At 34.1% G+C, this 21,201-nt stretch overlaps 1 protein-coding gene across 3 annotated transcripts in view; it reads left to right on the top strand.

Moving 5' to 3' along the window:
• LOC118072044 (Krueppel-like factor 3) overlaps window positions 1–21,201 on the top strand; it is a 153,897-nt gene that overhangs the window by 65,206 nt on the left and 67,490 nt on the right. For all 3 annotated transcript variants that reach the window (XM_035091634.1, XM_035091624.1, XM_035091614.1), the window contains one exon: window positions 6,223–6,388. In XM_035091634.1, the coding sequence (XP_034947525.1) occupies window positions 6,223–6,388 (166 nt within the window). The remainder of the gene's footprint in view (window positions 1–6,222; window positions 6,389–21,201) is intronic.

The raw sequence follows: 21,201 nt of genomic DNA, 5'->3' as shown, positions 1-21,201 counted from the left end.
AACGTGTCCACATCGAAGTAAGCGCACGCCCTATGACCAGTCTTACTATTTCTAAGCTTTTTATTCAAACTTTTTTCTGCTAACCAACTTCCAAGACGTGCTAGTGTGATCTTACCTTGAGAATCGCACTTGGAATCGCGGGTCAAAGGTCATTCATGTATCGTAAATGCGTACGGGTTAGACTGCATCGGTTAGACACTTTAAAGAATTTTCTCTTAGAAATCGCGAGAAACGAATTACCACGTGAATGACTATTTTTATTTGCGAAATAGACGGAATTTGAGGTAATAACATTTGAGATTCTCAGAATTATTCATTAAAATAATTTAACACAATACCAATCACAATAGTCCTAATGACACTTTAACGACGAATTGTCTTTGTTCACACTTGAATAACATATTTGAACGCCTCCAGCTTGTAAGATTCCCACATTTCTTTCTCCTGTTTTTCTACATCGTCCGCAAATTTACATTTATTTCGCACGATCGTTCGCAAGGTGTGGCTACGACAGACGCGCGGCTATTCTAGGTCGTCGTCGATTCTCGGTTAGTATTATATTCACAATAGAGGGAAAAGAGTCTTCTCCCAACCTCCATCCCAACATTTCGACTCAATTCTCTCGTATTAACACTAAATCTGCTCTTTCAATAGGTACTTTTATTGATAAATAACCACTCGAGACAAACAAAATTTTTTTCAAATATTACTTTTATTTTTTCCCCATTATTTCGCTTTTGAATAAATTATTTACTAAATATTTCAAAAGAGACTGGAATTGCATCATTTTTCCATTAATATTCATCAAAATTTAGTGCAAATATTTTTGGTCTTACATTCAATGCTTTTTTATTAATAAAATATTTATTAAAAACAATTTTTTTTAATCCCATTAAATATGTTCATATTTTTTATTCAACAAAAAAAGAGATTTTAATTAATGTTTTTACTTCATGAAAACAATTTAAAATATGACATGTTCATTATTAATAAAATTATCAATTACATAACATGGTTTTAAAAAAAAAAATCCCTGCAAGAAGAAAATATTAATATTCATAACGAATTGAGTCTTGTAGAATGATCTAACATAAATTGAAATAGTAATCACCGTTGTCTGTCTTCACTAAAGACCTAAAGATCTCTTGCTGGCATTTTTCAATCAAAATAAAAAGTCATTAGAGAAGATAGTAATTGACGCAGGAGTTGGGCGAGTCTGTGAGATTTATCATTGGACGTCTTACATAGCACCGCAAGACTGCATCGAAAGATCTTCAGAGCAGTACCCCCTGCCTTGTAAACACACGCTCACCACACAATTCACCTTTGCCTGGTTGAAACATCTGGTAAACTAAGAACGAGCTTGTCACTTAGTGTGTGACTCTGTAAAACTCGACATCTAGACATTGATGACGATCATTATCCACCAAACAATTTATTAATTCAACGCTTTAGAACTGTCATTACAACTGTATTTTGTTATAATAAATATTTTATCTTTTCACCAATTCCGGTTAACGAAAATAAAGTATCGAAAATATGTAAGCATCTTTCAATTTATGTCAATTATCGTGAGATTGCCTCTTTAGATGATGATCTGGATTAACACTTGTTCATAAACAAGAAGATTATATGGATCCATGGATACAATTTACATGGCTGACACGATACAATTTACATTATCATCACCTGTGTTATAACTGACATCATTAACACACTAATTTCCCTCTAAATATTATTTCCTCGTCAAAAAGTTCTTTAATTAATTTATAGGTGTTATCATTTCATTTTTTTATTCCACATTGACGAGATAATAATTTAATAATTATCTTAAAATATCCACAACTGCCATTTATATATAATATTTTTTCTTTCACTCATCACCATCTCATATTCTTTTGGATTTTATGATCAATAAAAATTCATATCGACGATCCATTCTCTATTTTATTCAGAGATTGTAATGATAGCAACATGTGACAATCAAAATAAAATGTGATTATATTAATAACTCTATTGCTGTGGCACTTCTGGTGTATCAAAATCAGTAATAACTCAATTAACGGATTATCTGTGGCACCGTGTGGTTTCCTGTCTACCACTAATTATGAATCATTATTTTTTATTACTTCTGTGAAACGACCCCGATGCGTAAAGCAATGCGTTAAATAACAAGCAGCTATTAAAGTAATTATTCGTATGTCTACAAAAGAATTTGAGAAGCTAAATTATTTTATGCTAGTAAATATTATGTATTATTTTCTTGTAATGTCTAGTAGAATTTTGTTCTCACTTTATGGTAATAATTTATCGTCATAATTGAAATTAATTATAGTACTAGATTATACTTTAATACATATAAATTGAGTTGTCTATTTTTTTTTCCATTCTCTCAGACGTCGTTAAATCTTTAAATCTCAAACATCATTAGCACTATCATTGTTTTGATCCTACATATGCTTTTCTCACCCTGTATTTAATTTTATCTCCAGCATCAGTGAAACCAATTTATTTAGTACATTAATGCCAACATTTTTATCTTATTACATTTTATCTAGAATCAACATTTGAGTATACACATTAATTCAATAAATAATTTTCCCGCCAATTCCTATGATCAAGAATCACTTAATCAATTAGTGCATTTCAATCGTTCCATGCTAGCGACCTAAGACATAATACCTTCTTCCATTACTGAGAATTGGACGTCCGGTGCTTCCTCATCTCTATACCCAATGCACCATGGAAAATTATTCTCTTCAATAGATTTCCAAGCTTGATTTATTGATGCAATCCAACACTAGAACCTGCAACTTTCTAACCTTCGATAGGCCAATGATGAATATTGTGATTCTCCTGTGTGGATTTTCATAATGTATTATTGATAACTTCGTTCAGTACCCTAACAATTAGGAAAAAATACAAGACTTCAAGAGAGCTTGCAATATCGATGATAGAATATGATATATTACTGATGATTATATATGCAATCTATGATATGGTCATACTTTTCACCTTTGACTGATGGTTAATAATTAGGTATGCTGAGATCAACATCAATCTCATTTCTAGTGTCTTCAATTATAATATTTATGAATAAAATATCATCAATTTATTCATCTTGAACGTAAATTCTATTCAGAAGACACTCTTTTTTCTTCATCAACACTTGAAGTATCAACTTCTAAAGTTAGGAACTTGGAGTGTTGGAACAGATCAAGTGCTAGGAAGTTATTAAAAACAATAATTCGAACAAACTAGTTCTATTTGATACATTCTACATCAAGTTTTATAACACTCTAGCATGATAATTCTTTGCTCATTGTATAATTAACTTTGGAAAGAAATTTTTTTGATACTCGTTTGATTCTTCAGGAAGAGTTGATTCAAGTATGCTTCATTAATAACATGATTTAATTTCAAGTACCAACAAGATATTTCTGACCCACTAGTGGTATAAAATCGATCACGATTAATCGATTTATCAAATCAAGAGTTTTTATTATCTGACTAAAGAAATGTGAATGATATATGTTTATCGGTGGTGATATGTGATATTATAATGTCTCGAAATGAAGAATAATTTAATGGAAAGTAGACCAAGACCACAGCGATCGAACAATGTGTAAAGAGGCGGAGTTGATGGTGAAGATACGACAGGTGAAAGCAGAGGATCTACCTAATTTCATGAAGAATTTATAATTTGTATTTCGGAGTCTTTTTGACTACCGTGTTTAAAGTTATTAATTATCCATGCTATTTTGCAATCAATTTATAAAATAACTGAAAGAGAATTCTTTAATTCATCTCCATGTTGACATCAACTCCTTCAAATCCCAAGATCTCCAATTTTTTCAAGACTTATGTTTCTAAATAAAATTAAAAATTAAACATATTTATTTCTACGCTAAATGATGACACGAGAGTCATATTAAAATCAATAAGAGTAATCTATGTACCGTTAATGAACTGATAATTAGTAGCTGCCGATGGAGTATCATGTTGCGTGAGGGTCGGTGATGAAGAAAAAATTTGATTAATATCTTTGAGTTGAATTTATTTGATTCATGGTGCAAGCCCCGCCTGGTTTTCAATTGAGAAAGAGAGAAAGCACTCAAGGAAGATGTGTAATGAAATGTATATATATTGTCTATATTAAATGCTTGCGAAATGTATTAAAGAAAGTTTCGTGTATGTCAAGCTGAAAAAATAATCATCCAACAGTGCGAGTAAATACCAAGTAAATAATTAGTAAACCAAGCACAATATTATTGCATATTAATTTTATTTCATACCGGATATATTTTGGCGAAAGAATCAACTGTAAAAGAAATGATGAAAAATAAATATGTCCAGTCTGGGTTCATATGAATTGAAAAAAGAAATGAAGATTAAAAAATTTCTCTCCTCATCAGTTGGTGGTGTTCACCACCTGAATAATACTCTCTCCGTCTCAACTTGAGCATGATCAATGATATCTTTACGAGGAAAGAGATAAGTAAGTTGAGCTGTGGTGTATACTGATGAAGGGATGAGGCAAAGGGAGCAGTGAGTAAAAAAAAGAGAGATAAAATAAAGAAGGAGGAGAAGACAGCAGGGAGTGTTTGGAGCACGATAAATCCATTGCAGCTTAATACTCGGTCGTTTGATCAGGAACGGTCGATGCACCACAAATGTCTCGTTTAAAATCTGTTGAAAATGACGTCACAGGGCGTGTCTGGAACCAAAAAAATACAGGTTTAATTTTTATTGATGTCTCTGGTGAATAAAATATCATCAAGTCTTGTTAAAATGATAGTAAATGAACACATTAGTAGAGTAAAAAAGAAAAGTATTTCCATTAAATTAAAATGTCTTTAACGAGAAAATTAGCAATGAAAAAGCTTGGATTGCATGACAAACCTCTTTGGCAAACATTCGTTTGCTTTTAAGTCGTTGTAAGCGATATGGTGGAATTATACTACAGTCAGCAAAGAAGTAACGAGAGGACCAGCCAAATAAAGACGTCGTCGAACACTGTCATAAACTTTATCCTGGCTATGGGTCGTTTCTTTTGCACTGACAATACGATTTCAGTAACGAGTTACACTCACAAGTACTTAAAATGTATTTGAAATTCTCTGAAAGACAAACATAAATATTGAGGAAAAAAGTAATGAAATGAAAAAGCTGGTTTGGATTAGTTTCACTGGAAATTGGGCTGCAACTGAACAGGAAGAAATGACTTTAGGTTGGTAGGAATTGAATGAAAAATGAGTTATAATCATAAAGTACAACACGACCTTTTTATAAGATCAACGATGCGTGTGTTTAGAATTATCGAGCAGGATTGATCATGGTTGGAATAATTACTTGTTATTATGTGGATAGGCTCATTACATGTTACGCATAGTTCCTTTTTATTATGATAGATCATCAGCTTCCACTCAGGTGTTATAAATATAAACCTTACAATCTTTCAATTTTATAAATTATCCAATTCAATGTGGATGGTAATTATTGGCTTATCTTTCAAGGTGCTATTTACATTTATTGTCATAATTATTTTATACTAGTTTGCAGTAAGTGCTGAGAAAAAAATATTTCTATAAAATTCATACTGCTTCATCAACAATAAATCATGTTAATGATAATCAAAAAATCAATGACAAACAGTCTATTAATTCTAGAGAATTTAATGCTCAAAAATACTCAAATTTATTTCAAAGATATTTTTATTAAATTAATGTTAAAAAATATTTCAGAGTAGCAAACTAAATTATTCAAAACGTTTGCTCAGTTTGCTGAATACTTGAATGAAGAGGCGTCAATTGACTGAGAAAAACATCTATCGACAAGCTCTATATTTTGTAAACACGAGTCAGCTATCATACTGATCAGTAGCCTTCGGCTTCTGCAAACATTCAACAGAATGTTATAATAATATTAATGTTGCAAGATGCACCACACGACTCGATCCATTTATCCTATCATATGACAGGTGATTTTCTTGCTGACGTAGCTTAGCATTCTCACGTTTCGTCATATTATTCAAGGAAACAATAATATTCCCATCGACCAACCTCAATATTATACAGTCTCTAATCCCAAGAGCGATCACGATTCCTTATTTCTTGATACTTGGAATCACTTAGAATAGATACACCATCGACTTTACAATTAGTCTCGGTGTAAGTTAGAAATTAATTAATGTGAATTTTTCGTGATTTCATGAAATTGCAGGCGGCGGGTCCACCAGTGCAGCTAGAACCGGTGGACTTGTCGGTGAAGACTCCAGTGGTTCTGCAGGTGCCTCGTTACAGTCCAGCGGCAGCGTTAATTACTGCAGCTAGAAGGATTCCATCGCCGTCGACAACACCCACACCGCAGCCGATCTGTCCATCTACTGGTAAGTACTTAGTCTTATAAAAGTTTCCTGTAATTATTCAACAGTCGTGCGGTATTTGCAAAAAGGTCATAGGTCATGAGGGTCCAGTTTTTGCATGCATAGAATATTGATTCTCAACAGGTTAATGACACCATGACCGAAATATTTTATTGATGATGTTACCTAGGTAAAACACTATCTTGATAAAAACAGTGGTGTTAAGTTAAAAGAAAAAAAATTGAAACCATTATCTTCAAAAGGTGACTTGATGATGGAATCAATTTGAAAATATTTCCTACCTCAATTGATGATTATCATGATGATGATTCTTTTGGAGTTATGATTGCTAAAAAATTAGGAATTCCATTTATCAAGACATGTCTAAATGATGAGGCAGCTTGCGAAATGTCACACTTGATTTCACACTCGTCTCAAAGATTATATTAAATTGCAGAAGTAGATTAGAGGTCCAATTTAATCATACAGTCATGACTTTCTCCTGGTTAAGTGCATGTAGTAATTGTCTGAGTCGAGTAGATGCTGGTACATTGCTACGGATTGTAATAATTGTTCTACCACCTTGGAAAAGGTCTACAACTGTTCCGCAGTTTAAAATTCCATTTTAGAACAATTCAAGGAGAAGTAGAGCTTGGAAGATCATTGACTTGTATCGTGTAATGTACCAGTAAATTGAATTAGTTCATTGATTAAATTTTTATTGGAGATTTATTATTCCACGATGGTATAAGTCTCGGTATTTATTCACATTTCATATCTCATTCAGAAAAAATTAATAATCTATCTACCAAGAACTTTTTCCTTCTCAACAACCAGATGTCTTAAGTGTCTTGAACCATTGATAGTTGAAGTAATTTAAATAACTAATTATTATTCAACAAAGAAAAAATTTCTTTTAATAAAAAATTACAATTTTAAATCAAAGATTAAATAAATTTTATCCAAATAAATCTTTCATAGCATACTAAAATCTATTAGACAATTTTCTCTATACTAAAGGAATGTCTTATCACCAAGGTGTAGAAATCGATTAAATCTTCAGCTCCATGAGTTCAAGTTTCTCCTTTATTTAAAGGCCATTTGAATCTTCGGTATTATTCAGAACAGGTGTATAGATAAAACACCAACGAGAATGGTACAGCAGGGGCCATGATTTCCTAGTAAACTGTTGACATTCCCCAAGAGAAAACCACGTGGTAGATTCAAATGATCAAGTCTCGTGTGGATCGAGTGAGAATGCTTTGGTATCCACGTCTTCCGCTATCCTCTTCGACATTCTATTGTTTTCTTGTAAATACTCGATTCCTGCTGAAGATCAGCTGATATGAAAACTTAAACCTCGACATTGCTAATGGTCAGTGGGTGAGTACAGTATCCAGCTACTTTCGATACCTCAGCAGATGTATAAACTCAATATAAACCAGCAATTCTTCGGCTATAACTATATTGGAAATTTTCTATCGTATGTCAATACCATACGCAGTTGTAGATCGATTGACTGCCTTGTGATGTAATCGAAAATAAAGTGGCTTAATATCGGCGCCATAAACAGTCTCTGTATTGCTCAATGTGGTGTGTAGATGCATACTGTGATAAATAAAAAATGCTGTAACTGACTTTTAACATCTTCGATAAGAATATCCGAGATTTTTATTACGGCTTTTAAAAGGAAATGAAAAAATTGTCATCAAGCAAAAGCATCAAGTTTTTTATTATCAAAAAGTACTGAAAGATTTAAGTTTAATGCAATTATATAAGCAAGAATAAAACTGTATTTTTATTTGAATGAAAAATTGAAAAAGAAAAATAGATTCTTATGCTGATAATATAACTAATAGACTGGAGTTAAAATGAAATTGTTGAAACGCCATGAAGTAACAGTTGTCTGACAAGAAAATAGTCAAAGTCTTTTCTACTATTATTAATTATTTCTCCAGCATTTTTGCCCAAGTCGAGTATATCTATAGAGTAAACGTAAAAAGAAAATCAACAGGCAAGAATTCATCACATGTAGCATGGACTCTGGTGAAGTTGTCGGAGATTAATCCTGTGAGGAGGCGAGGTTCTATTCACAATGAAGGCATACGGTCCTTCCCACGAACAAACGGGAAATCCTCAGTCAGATACCTTTGTCAAGAGATAAATGTTACTTTTTAAAGTAGACTTCCAGTGAAAGCATATAGAGTCGTTGCCAACAATTGTTAAAAATTGATACCACCTTTACTGCTATTAATCATACTAACTCCAAGTATCAATGAATTGCATGAGTAATAAAAAAAAAAAGATAAGGTTGATGCTTCGTCTAAAACTCATATCCGTAACAAAAGTTTCACATTTGTGTGGGTGGGTCGTGTATTTTTTTTCACTCGTTGTTATTCTTTCCCAGTTTTATCGCAAGAAGATGACGGATAACATGACGTTGGGAATTTAAAAGTCTCAGTGTGAACTCAAGCTCATGCTCCCAGAGTTTGATTGTCTTTGATTAATTACTCGCTCTTGATGTTTTCTCGATGAGCATCCAAGAATGAAACAAGGCTTGTGTTTAATCAAGATAATGCGATCATATCCGTTTGAGAATTAAGAGAGATTTTACATTGACTCAATATTAAACATACAGAGTCGAAGAAGAGGAAAAAAAATAAAAGGAGAATTACGTGAAAACTATCTGATGGTGACATAGGTGTATATGTATGTTGGTATAATGTGGAATCGAGAGAGGACTAGGGTATTACGCCACCCAACGACGCTACATTTATGCTTGGCAAGCAAACTCGATCGAGATAAATCGTATCGAAGTAAATATATGGCGAGGTGGGGCTCCATACTCAAGTGGTCGCTCGTAAGACGAGTAGCAATAGGCAACGTGGTCATATCACGCCTGAAGCACACCGCAAGATATGATCTCTTTAGATGTTCGCCTTCCATGCGCCTTGTATTTCTGAACTCGATCGTGATTTTCTTCAGAGTCTATTCAAAGCTATCACCATTCGCTTTGAGCTATGACACTGTGTAAATTTCTTTATTTCAAGAGGAATCGATTTTTCAGTCTTCAGAACATTCATTTAAACAATTACTCTGATTAAAAAACTATTTATTAATACTTTTTGTTTATTTAAAAAAATATGTAAACATTTTTAATTAAGTAATTAGAAATTGAGTCTCCAATTATTTTTAACTAATTTATCTAGTTTTTACAATTCACTTATTTCCAGTCCAAGTCACTTAGTTATTATTCTTTGTTGATAAGAAATAATAGTTATTGCTCAGAAATATCATTGAAAAATTGATTGAGATAAGAAATATCGTCATAGTTATGTTGGGCAATTAAGTAAGACAATAGAGTCTATGAAGATATTGATATAGACTGAATATATCAGGATTAATCCTCTCTTTTATTTTTCCTGGCTGAGATTAATAACTCTATTCGGATCTTCTTCGTCTTTTCTCGATCCACTTCGGTCTCCTACCTCATTCACAATTAGGTCACTGACCCATCGACTTTGGTCTATTGTTCGTTTTTAGTTCGAGAAGATGTCATTCGAGTGGGGATAGAAATCGCATGTTTCCGGCTGTCTTCGTGTGCTGAACTTGACCTATATTTGTAAGTAGGTCACTGGCCTGTCAGCTGATGCCTATTTCTATTTTTTTGGGATAGGTGTCGCTAGGATATATAGCTAAAATTCGCAAAAAATACAGCAATATTTGTCATTATTTTTATTACGTGATTATTTAAGAAATAATTCGCTTAAAATGTTATTTTTAAGTCAATGAATGAATAAATAAATAATAAATAAACAATTATTTATTCACTAAAAAAAAATTATCAAGTGTAATGCACAATATTATGACAGCATGAAATGAATACATTTATTTAATTGTCATAAATAATTGAATTGATTATTTAATAAAAAATACAAATTAATTAATAGATAAATTATTTAAACAAATAATTAATTACAAAAAAAAAAATAACAGAAAAAATACTTTTATGCATATCTCAAACACTTTGACAATGATGTTGATGTCTGTTTATGAGTCATGTATTAATACCACATGTCCTACAAAATATTTCTTTTGCAAAAAAATCTAAGTAAACGTAAAGAGATGCAATTTTTTCAGTGAAAATAAATATAAATTTTGAAAAGCCGTATTCATATTTAATATGACACTGATTACTATCTACCTCTATGAAGACAGTATTAATAATTGCACAACGTATAACATTAATCATTGATCCAACCATATATTAGATATGATAATTATATTTATATAAAAAAGAAATTTAATGAGGAAGAGGTGAAAAGAGCAATAGGTCTAAGTAAATGTTGTTCAGTGCAATATAGTAAATTTGTTTATGGTACTACACTGACTTGAAACATTTTCTTAGGCTTGGTCATTAATTAGAGTAACGAGTTTCTTTGCTGTTAAATTATTGTATCTGGTCACATGGTGGAGGTGAGTGTCGCTGAGAGTGATTAGTCCATTTGTCAGCTGACATTTATTGATCCATAAACAATTATTTGGCTTTTTCTAAACACTAAAATGGTTTTCTGCAACATTAATAATTAATTTGCTAATAAGGAAATGAAATTTGAAGATAAAGATGGGCCCATTAGGTATGGGAATTAAAGAGAAGTACGATATAAACTATCACGAGTTTTTCTTGAGATTGATAAATGTTTATTATCACGCACACATGTTGTGAACAATTAAGATTATATACTAATCGTACGCGTTGAGGAGTATGTACATCTATCCACCAAGTGAAATGATCCTAAGCCGCTGCACGAGGGCGTGAGAAGTGCTTTAGCCCTGTGACCTTCGTGGCCCAGGTATATCTTGCACTTCTCTTCTTTACCTCTTCTCCAGTCATCTTGGCTCTTTTCTTTACTCTCTTCTTCTGCTGTAATCTCGTCTACATCCAAGGCGTCTCCCACTTCTCGTATTGGAGTCGAAGGTCGTGGTGTCCGATTAAATTTTGACAAGCTCAACGTTGTCGACTCGATCTCATAGATCCTGTGCTCTGATAGCACACGAAGAGAGCTCCGGGTCCATGACGTGGGAATTTAAGCCGTGGTACTCGAACTGGAATAATCAGGTATTGACATGAGTTGATAGTCTAAAGGGACTTCTTCAGTCATCATGCACATGTCTCTTTGATGAGATGGATCTGATTCCAAGGGTCAATCATTCCGATGATTTTTTTACCAATCAACTTCCTGAGTTCAATGATCTTCATGATTTCTATGCAAGCATAAAGTGTATATGCTGGCCAAGTAAACCATTCCTCTTTCTCCCTGTACTTTCTGACCATAGCTCCAACTCAAGATCCAACGCATTCAGGTTGCGCTTGCATAATATTAGACCTTATGCAACCTGCCCTTCCCACACTTATCACTGCCTCGCCCCTATATCTGGCTCGTGCTCAAGCTTGTTCACTTCACTCTTTGCTCTTCTTTTCATCCGCTTGGGCTTGGCGCTCTCATCTCTTTTTCTTCCTTCTTCCTGAGTAGTAGAGAACTAAACTCATGCCCTTGGCGATGAGCCTACGGGTGGGGTGTAGCAGACGATCCAGGGGGAAGAGGACGCGGCAGATTGCCGGCTTTCGAGGGATTGGCGGGTTAGAGGGGATCGAGCAAAGTCAGCGGGGGTCAGAACGAAGATGCTCCACGGTCGTGTCGGGCGGGGCTGTCCGCTCACGACTTGAACTATCGCACGCCCCCACTAGCACCACCATCATCCACCTTCGGACCACAGCGTCTTGGACTGCTTACTCTCTCACTTGCTCCTTCATCCTTACCACTCCTCCTCCTCCATCTCGTTTCTAGACAGACACTCGTACTATCTACTCACTTAGCGCCGGTTAATTCGATAAATATGCATCAGCTCAAGGTTCTCTTCAAACTAACTATTGGGTAAAGAACTAGACTGACCTTATGCTTCTGTTTATTTTTTCCCATTTTTTTTTTCACTTCAAGAATAAACACATACTTGAATTCGATTGAGGGGAAATAACTGTTTTTTTCTAGGTTGTTTGCAAATTTTATCCATCATTCCAATCACTTTATTCTTTCTTTTTCATCATAAAAATAATTTCTCAATCTTTCTATTCCAATGGCATATTTCACTTTATCATAATCAACCTCAGCATTAATTTTGCATATTATTATCTTATCTGAAAATTCATGAACTAAAATAACTGCAAATCAGTTAGCATTGATGAGTCTATGTATTCTAACAAGTTCTAATCAAGAGAGTCCATAAATTAAGCGTTAAGTAAATCAATAGTGAATTATTATTACTATCTCATCATCATTACAATAAATAAAACAATTTACGTTTTTTTTTTTAACTTATAATAATTTTCTATTCCTCAACATTATGCGTCCATGTGTATTACATAAATCCAGGAACAAAATTATAGTGTGGATAAATTTCTTGGACTGTAAGAGATCCATTAGGAGAGATGAAGCGGTCTAGAAACACTGTGTATTCCCGTGCCCGTGAGCGCTGGCGCTTGACCCAGTAGCACTGGCGGTCTGTAACTTGCAAGTGGATAACTGCCATGGGAGATCGCTCAAGTCTCAAGTCGATCGCCTGCTTTGCTGTGGCGGATCCCAGTCGAACTCGACCGCCACTTGGACTCTTCGTTTCGCCTTCCTTCAGTATCATTACCGAGCTCAACTCGTGTAGCATTGCCCTCTTCCCTTCTACCATCCTGTCTTCTTCTTACTCTTGTTTTTCTTCCTCTTCTTCTGCTGCTGCATAGGCCCTCCAGCGACTCGACCGCACCTGAACTCGTCTGCGCACCTGTGGGTGCTCGTGTCCTCTCCAAGATCAACCGATCAGTCGAGTGATCGATTTCCAATCGTGCAATTATTCTGCTTCCTCTTGCTCTTTTATACTTGCACCATTAGAATTACGCGTTTTCTAACAGTAATTGAATTTTTATTGGCTACATACTACACTATTTTTTATGAATTTTCAGTATTTCTTTTAATCAATCACCTCAAGATTTTGTCGAATCATTTAATAGCTGATAGAAAATATATTTCCTAGATGCCTTTTTTTTTGCTAGAACTTCTCGAAAGTTGATGTTAATTTTCTATGACTTGTAGTAAAATTTATTATCATAAAAAAAACTTCTTGTAAAGTCTGATGTTTATTACATCTTAAGTGATAAATGGATTGCAAAAAAATATTAAACATTAGCCCCTAACTCTGCTTATAGTGCTGGAAGTTTTTACAGCTCAATTTTACTTATCAAGCAATATATTAGAACAAATAGGAAATGTATTCCAGCTTGTATATTCATTTTTCAAATGTAATAAACTTGACAGACCGTCAGCATAAAAAGAATAATCTAAGAATATAAAACCTCTCTACTCGTCATGTTCAACTAATCACTTTAATTGTACACTTACAATTTACTTCATTCTCGGTATGTAGCTGAGAGATAAACCTGCAAAGTAACGTTGATTTACAGAGCACATAAGTAAAAGTGTGCGGATGTTTATATAATAATACCCAAAAGAACGGATGGTTATTTTAGACCATGTCTCAAGATAAAAGAAAAAAATTAAAGAAAACCTCACTTACAGTATGTATATAAATAAATATATTGTGCAAGTTAGCTAGCTCTCTTGTAAATAGTAAATCTACAAGTGATAGCTTGGATTGCACCAACCCATCGCTGTCCTGTGCAATCAGTACTCGCTGGAGTATTTAAAGAAAAAGATTTATATATGAAGAGAATGTAGAGTATATGGATGTAAAGAGACTGATCTATCGACAGGAATGAGTCTGCCCTTCTAAAAAATATTCTGGAGCAGTGAATGATCTTAATTCAAGTTCTGATATTTAAATTAAAAAATGACATTTCTATAGTCAATTTAAAATAATTGATCATACTTGGATTTTTAATGAAAAATAATACTAAATATTGATTGTTTAAACTTGGAAAAAAATGTTCCTTTTCAACTTCCTCGATAATTTAAAACATACCTAGAATTGTGTATTATTATTGTAATAGCTGAAACTCAAAATCATAGGCTCAATGTAGTAGCACTGGACCCTGAGGTAAAGTGAACCTCAAATAAAAATTATAGAAATACAAAGTTGCTTACAAAATACAGGCTTTAGAAATCCATCGGTAAAATATCTTTGAATGTTTGTAATTCAGTAGAATAAACTAGGAAAAAATAGCAGATCTATTGAAGAACTAATTGGATCTAGCAAATTATTCGTTGGAATGTTTTCAATGAATATTTCATCAGCATAAATAAATATGCAAGAGTTGAAAGATATATTTATTTGATTTAATAGATACTTATTAGCTAAAAAGAGATCAATAATTGATTTCATCAACTAAATTACAGCAAAACTCTACTTTAACTATGATATTTTTAAATAAAATACCAAATTTGAATTGAAAGAAACAAAAAATGAATAAATAAAATTGAGCAGTTGGAGCTGATCCAGATGCATCACTTCTATCAGACCAAGATGATTTATAGCATAGGAGTCGATCGGTGGCGATGATGTTGCCTAGATGTGGTCCTACACGATCAGCCGAACATGACACACATGACCGGGTTGGCTGACCTCCACACACGGGTACGCTGCTTTGCATATTCACTCGCGTCCCGGTGGCGGATATATATCATGCATCTGCAGATCGTGGTGCAAGTGCAACGGTATGAGTTCCTCCTTCTCTTCGTCACCATTGAACTCCGCGCCACCCTTAGTCGTTTATTTGTTGTCTTTCTTGGCTTCTCCAGTCTTCCTCACGATCCAACGATAGGTCGAGCGAAATTTGCATCTGTGGAATCCTCGCGTGGGCCGCTCAAGGGAGGATACACCAGGACTTGGACAAGGGTCTCCAGTTGAACTATGCTTGTTTATAGGATGTTATGTGAGTCGAAAAAAAATAATCGACTTCTGCAAGTAGCCTTTTTTCCTGGTATATTGTCACATTGTTGATCTCAGACAGTTACTGCTATCCAAGTTGGCTTATCTTTTAATTATGCATCGTTATCTAAATAGCATCAGCAGTGATCTTGAATTGTATAATCTAGCATGTGGAATCTGTGCTATTTGAAAGGCTGGATAAATACAGAAAAACATTTGACAGACATTTCAATTACAATTGGATATTAGTCTTGAAGTAGACTATCGAGTAGAATCAATAAAAGATCTAGAAGGGCTTATATGGTAAATCTAAGTGCTCCGATAGCTGCAGATGCACCTTATATGCCTTGCATTAACGTTCATTCATCGCATGTTCACATCTTATCTGGATCTTGAATCTGTTCTGGGTTTTGGATTGCATTGGATAATACATTCAAGTGAAGAATTCTCAATGGGTTCTCCAAGTAATAGGTAAACCAAATGTTCACTTGGTCCAGAAGTTCTAAAACCAAACGCTTGTACCAACACTGATACTTGGTTTTCTGGTGACTTCCTGTATTGTTGCATCTTATCGGATAGAGATCCAAGATATGGTTTGCTCTCAAAGTATTGCGCGAGCCGTGTGGTTCTCTAGAACTAATAGACCACCTTCGTGCGCGACCATGGCGTGGTTTAAGACACTTCTCGCGCCATATCTACATACGAGCACGATCTTACGAGGTCTCCATGCCACATACGTGCCTCTTAGACATTACAGAAGATACCGAGTCTGTCTAGTTATAACTCCCCAGTTTCAGGACCTATTCTCACCCCCTTAACCTTTATCTCAGCTCAACATCGAGCGACTTACGTGATTCGGCTGCTCAGCCATTCCAGATCCCAGCTGTACTCTCCAACACACGAACAACTACAATAAAAATGTTATCCACGAATCAGGAATTTGTTAGCAGCTTACAGAATAATAAGGAAGTTGGTGATGTAGGAGGAAGATGCTGTGTGGGTGACATTTTTGGGAAATATGCCAAAACATTTAACTGAGTTTTATTTTTGTTTGTCAAACCATAAACTTGGTTAAATGTTTGTAAAGTGTCCAATCTTAACATTCAAAACCATCAAGGTTAAAAAATGTCTTTTTTTTTTAAATTTATCACCAGTTGTTCTCTTACAATCAAGATTCCTATTTCAAGTTCTAGGTGAATTAGTTACTTTAGCAACAATTCATCGAATAGCACTAGATATTTCTACATTCTCATCAACAAATAAACTTAGCATATGACTGAAAGATTTAGCAAAGGGCATGCTCGATATCACGTTTGCTTGTTGGATTGGTTGTTGGATAGATAATGGGAAAATCGGAGTAATGACTTGCGAATGGCTTTCTATCGAGGGCGTAACGAATTTACAATTACGTTGGATAGTTATCATTATCATAGGTCCCGGGTGATTACGGTGTGTTTCTGTTCCGTTGTGCTGTTAGGGCGCCAGAGCACTTCCCACGAGTTTGTTGTGTGCTTTTCTCTCGTCCTTCTTTTCTTCACATGCATACCACACACAATGTCCAATGTGAGATGTATGTTATACACGCGTTTTGTCAGAGATACAACACGCGAATGAGAAAGTATATACGTACGTGAGGACTGAAGGAATATTCAGCCGCGGGCTAAAAGATCGCGAATTAGCACAAACACCGACATATGATCATTATGTTCTCCGAAACGAATTCTATGATTTATAACACTTCTACGCGTAACCAAGGTGTGCTGTGATTATTGAGTGATCATTACTAATGAATCAGCTTATTAGCATACATAAAATCAAATTTAACTTTATTTCTACTTTAATATCAATATTATGAAGTAACCTAATGAGACAAAATAATTGTTATTATTGGTTGTTTTTTATTTGAATAGAATTTTACGACGTAACACCTATAATATATATTATATACACTCCATAGTTATTTTGAAAAGACGCAAATTTGCGTTTGCTTGGAAGGAAAAAACGACACGTGCTTCCACACCTGTCCGCAGATGGTGGGTTGTTAAACTCGTGACATAAAAGTGATAAAAGGCCATTCGTAGAGGCACGTTCGATTGATGGACACTAACAACAACAACAACAACAACAACAACAACAACAAGAATAATCGTGAATCGAGATGCTGTGATCATTAGAAATGATGGTCCGCACCCATCATTGCAGATATGATTGCGCCGTCATTACGATCCACGCGTGAAGAGATTTATTATTATCATTATTTCATATTTTAACCATTTTTTCTTCTTCTTGTTACATAATATTTATGGAAGAGAATATTTTTAATAAATCAAGATGAGTATGTTTGATAGTGAAATTAAAATTAAAAGATTCTTTTACAGCATATTTAATAATAAAAATGATAAAAAAGAAATTTTATTATCTAAAATTCACAAGTATTTAAACATGACAGTTTGTGATGTTGTGTCTGCGTGCTTTGAATACGTTTCCTGGGTCAGAACAAGTATGCTCCAGTATCGAGATGGAAGCAAAGAGCAAAGAAGACCCCCTGTGACTCAGAACAATTTTCTCGTCCTGATAAAATCTAGACGCGGTGCACAAAACGGAACGACCTGGGTCGCGCCGTTGTGAATATCACTTTTATTTGCATTTCTCAACATTCACAACCTGAATTCTGGATAAATGATCATTTTCAATGAGACTCGTCACATGCTTGCTTCAACCAACATCAACACTGTCTTGCAATAGACATTTACCATCCAACCATCAATCTTCAAAATTCATGGAACTCCATTATTCAAAACTTCAACTTTTCTATTTTTTAATGGAAAAAAAGAAGCAACAATGTTGAACAGTGAAATGGAATTTGTTGGAGAAAAAGAGTTGGAATAAAGTCACGCGCAATGCTTTTCTGTAGTGGCACAGAGAAAACTATTGCGGCATCAGCCAGCCGGTAGATCAGTCATCCAAGCGATGTATAATTCATGAATCGTCTGCGCATTATGCACGGTCGATTCCAACTATTAATTTGCATCGACGATAACGGTGGATTATGCTGGCGCGTGTATTACGCACCGTCGCACGTTATTGCTCCTCAGTAGACGCTTTAATCTCAACTTTATCTTCCTGGTAACTGATGTCAAACACAGTCATCTTTTAAATACACGTCAAAAGCTACTTATTCTTGAGCGTTTATTACTTTTAAATTCCGAACCAAATAAAGAATTCATTCAAGAGATGTTTTCAGATAAGCAGAAAGTTAGTGAAAAAAATTAATTAAATAATAAATAGATTAAAATGAAAACAGAAGTGAATGAATGTATGAAATATTTTTTAATATTTCTTCATTTGTCTCACGTCAAGTAATCTGATGTTTTGGCACGTAGAATGTAATGATCATTATGGACTATTATCGATTGAAGAATTGAAGGAATGATGTTATTAATGCATTCCTTGAAGCAGGTGGATTCTCATTTCCCACTGATTGCCCATAATTTGTCCGTAATGGTTACTGGAAAGGTTTGTAAGACTTTCAATAATATCTATATATATTCCATACTTTCTGTCTTTTCTTCCTATTATATTGCATTATAAAGTACATTTGATAAAAAATATTTATTATCTAATTTCACTTGCAAGCACATTGGAATAAACATTTTTCACTCTGCTCATAATTTTTGATTTGTTACAAAAAATTTAAGTATATTCAATAAGCAATAATTCGTTATTATAAAATCTTCCTATTAGATAAATAGACTTTTTTTGAAGTATAATATATTGAAGAATATTCCCTATTACCTTGGGTAAATAAAAGACAGAGTGGCATATTACTTGACAAGGGTTCTTGTGTTGAGAATGAAAAAAAACTTGCATCGGGTAATGTTTATGATCCAAATGTCGACTGATATAAGAAAGTATCATGGATTTTTCTTGTATATATTTCGAAATACGTGGAACACATTATTAAGGTAATTCTTGAGGTGATTGTCTGAGTAAGGAAAACTCTAATTGCGACTGGTTTGATCTTCAGTAGTAAATTGATTTTTTTATCAGACAGTTATCACCTTTCGTCACGTGTAAAGTGCAAATTGTTTTCCTTTGGTTAAAGAGACTCATGAAAAGTTGTCAGTTCAATCTGAAAAGGTAGAAAACAGTCAATGAGGAGTCCTCGAAAGAGCAAATAGCATTACGATGGTTAATGGAAAGAATAAAGAGAAAAAGAAACAACTTGGATAACGAAGAAAAACATGGACAAGTGTTTACCTTTGGAAATAATGTAAACCAAGCTGTTGTGAGTATAAGTTCTCAGGTTTGTTTATTCAGGAATCAACTACTTGAATAGTAAGACTGGTGATATTGTGTATATGTGAATGTTTGACCAATATATAGTAACTAGCATAAGGGCTGATTTGCTGTAGATTTACCTGTTTGCGTGTCTAGCTACAATCGTTGCTTGGACATGAGATTTGCATCTGGAGATTCGCACTCATGCTAACTAGAGTAGACTCTGTACCAACCGGTTACTGAGATGAGGGTGGGAATCTTCCAGCTTCTAAGCTTCAGAGATATGTTCTAGAAAATCCCACGAGTCGTCACTGAATCTTTGTAACACGATTAGTCTGGCCTTTCAAGTTCTACCCTCGAGATCCATGACCCAGCTGCTCGCCAAGGGAAATAATTTAATGCACGCTTTATATCTTTAACAAGGAAGTTGAACTGGATGGTTATTATTATTTTTTGGATCTCACATAGCATCTTTAGATTAATACTTTATCTACAACATCAATTCAACAATAAATAATTATACTCCAATTCTTTTTTTAAAAAAATTTCGTAAAAAGTTGTAGAATATTTTTTTCCAAGTATTCCAATTAAAATAAAAAAACCAAGCTAACATTTTATAGATGAAGTTTGAATGAAATGTAGAAAAGTTTTTTAATTACTTATGTAAAGAAATTAAATAATGATAATAATTATTATTTAATTTTTTTTAATTAAAAAAAAATGGATAAAGCATTGTACAAAATGTTCTTTAAAGAGCAGCAATGTTTTTCGTTAACAAAAAAAGCATCTTCACGTATTTCAACACTTTTAGCTTGAAGAAACATGAAAGGAGTTCATATCGTGAATTGATTCTTCATTTTTTTTTCTTGTTTTAATCTCTGAATCTAGATAACCTGTGCTCAAAGCATGTACATCCGCACGAGCCAAGAGCCTCTCGGCATGTATCTCATGATAAATATTCCGGTGTGAATGCATGTTAATGAGCCGGGTGTATGCTCGAGTATAAACCCAACGCGAAAGCCGCGAAGAGTTCCACTCGCTTTTATGATTAGACGCGACGAGGAAGTGAGATTAACCGCGTAACCTTCCTCTATACTCTAGACTCTTCCCATCACCTCAACTGATTTCTTTCTTCTACGGTATCTTTCTTCCAAGACATGACCTCACTCCACTACGAGTATATAAATCCGCTTTTTCGGCGAGCTCGTTAAAGCCTCGTCGTTCTAATTCCTAGAGTAAAAAGTATAGTGTGCATATTGCAACTTCCTTCGTTACATATGCCGTTCAAACTCGATCCCAGGATCCTTACGCATCCCATTCAAGTATCGTAAGACATGTGTATACTCTAGGCTCATAAATCTTCAAGTAACAAAAACACAAATTCTACAGTTATTTAATTAAATAAAATTAAAGCTCGGTATACAATTAGCATGTTTTTCTTGCTAGAGAATATACTGGAGGAGGAACTTCTTTACGATGAATAAATTGGCTTTTATTTTTTTTTTAACTTACAGTAATTATCGTTATAACATTCAGTGCTTTCTTCAAATTAAATTCTTTTTTTTTAATCAAAAAAAAATTCTCAATTTTCATTAGAAAAATAAAAATACAATTTTTAATGGCTA

This window comes from Chelonus insularis, unplaced genomic scaffold (genome assembly GCF_013357705.1).
Source record: "Chelonus insularis isolate UGA/USDA-ARS -01 unplaced genomic scaffold, ASM1335770v1 contig_130_pilon, whole genome shotgun sequence".
NCBI lineage: Eukaryota > Metazoa > Arthropoda > Insecta > Hymenoptera > Braconidae > Chelonus > Chelonus insularis.
This window is presented reverse-complemented; position numbering and strand designations above follow the sequence as displayed.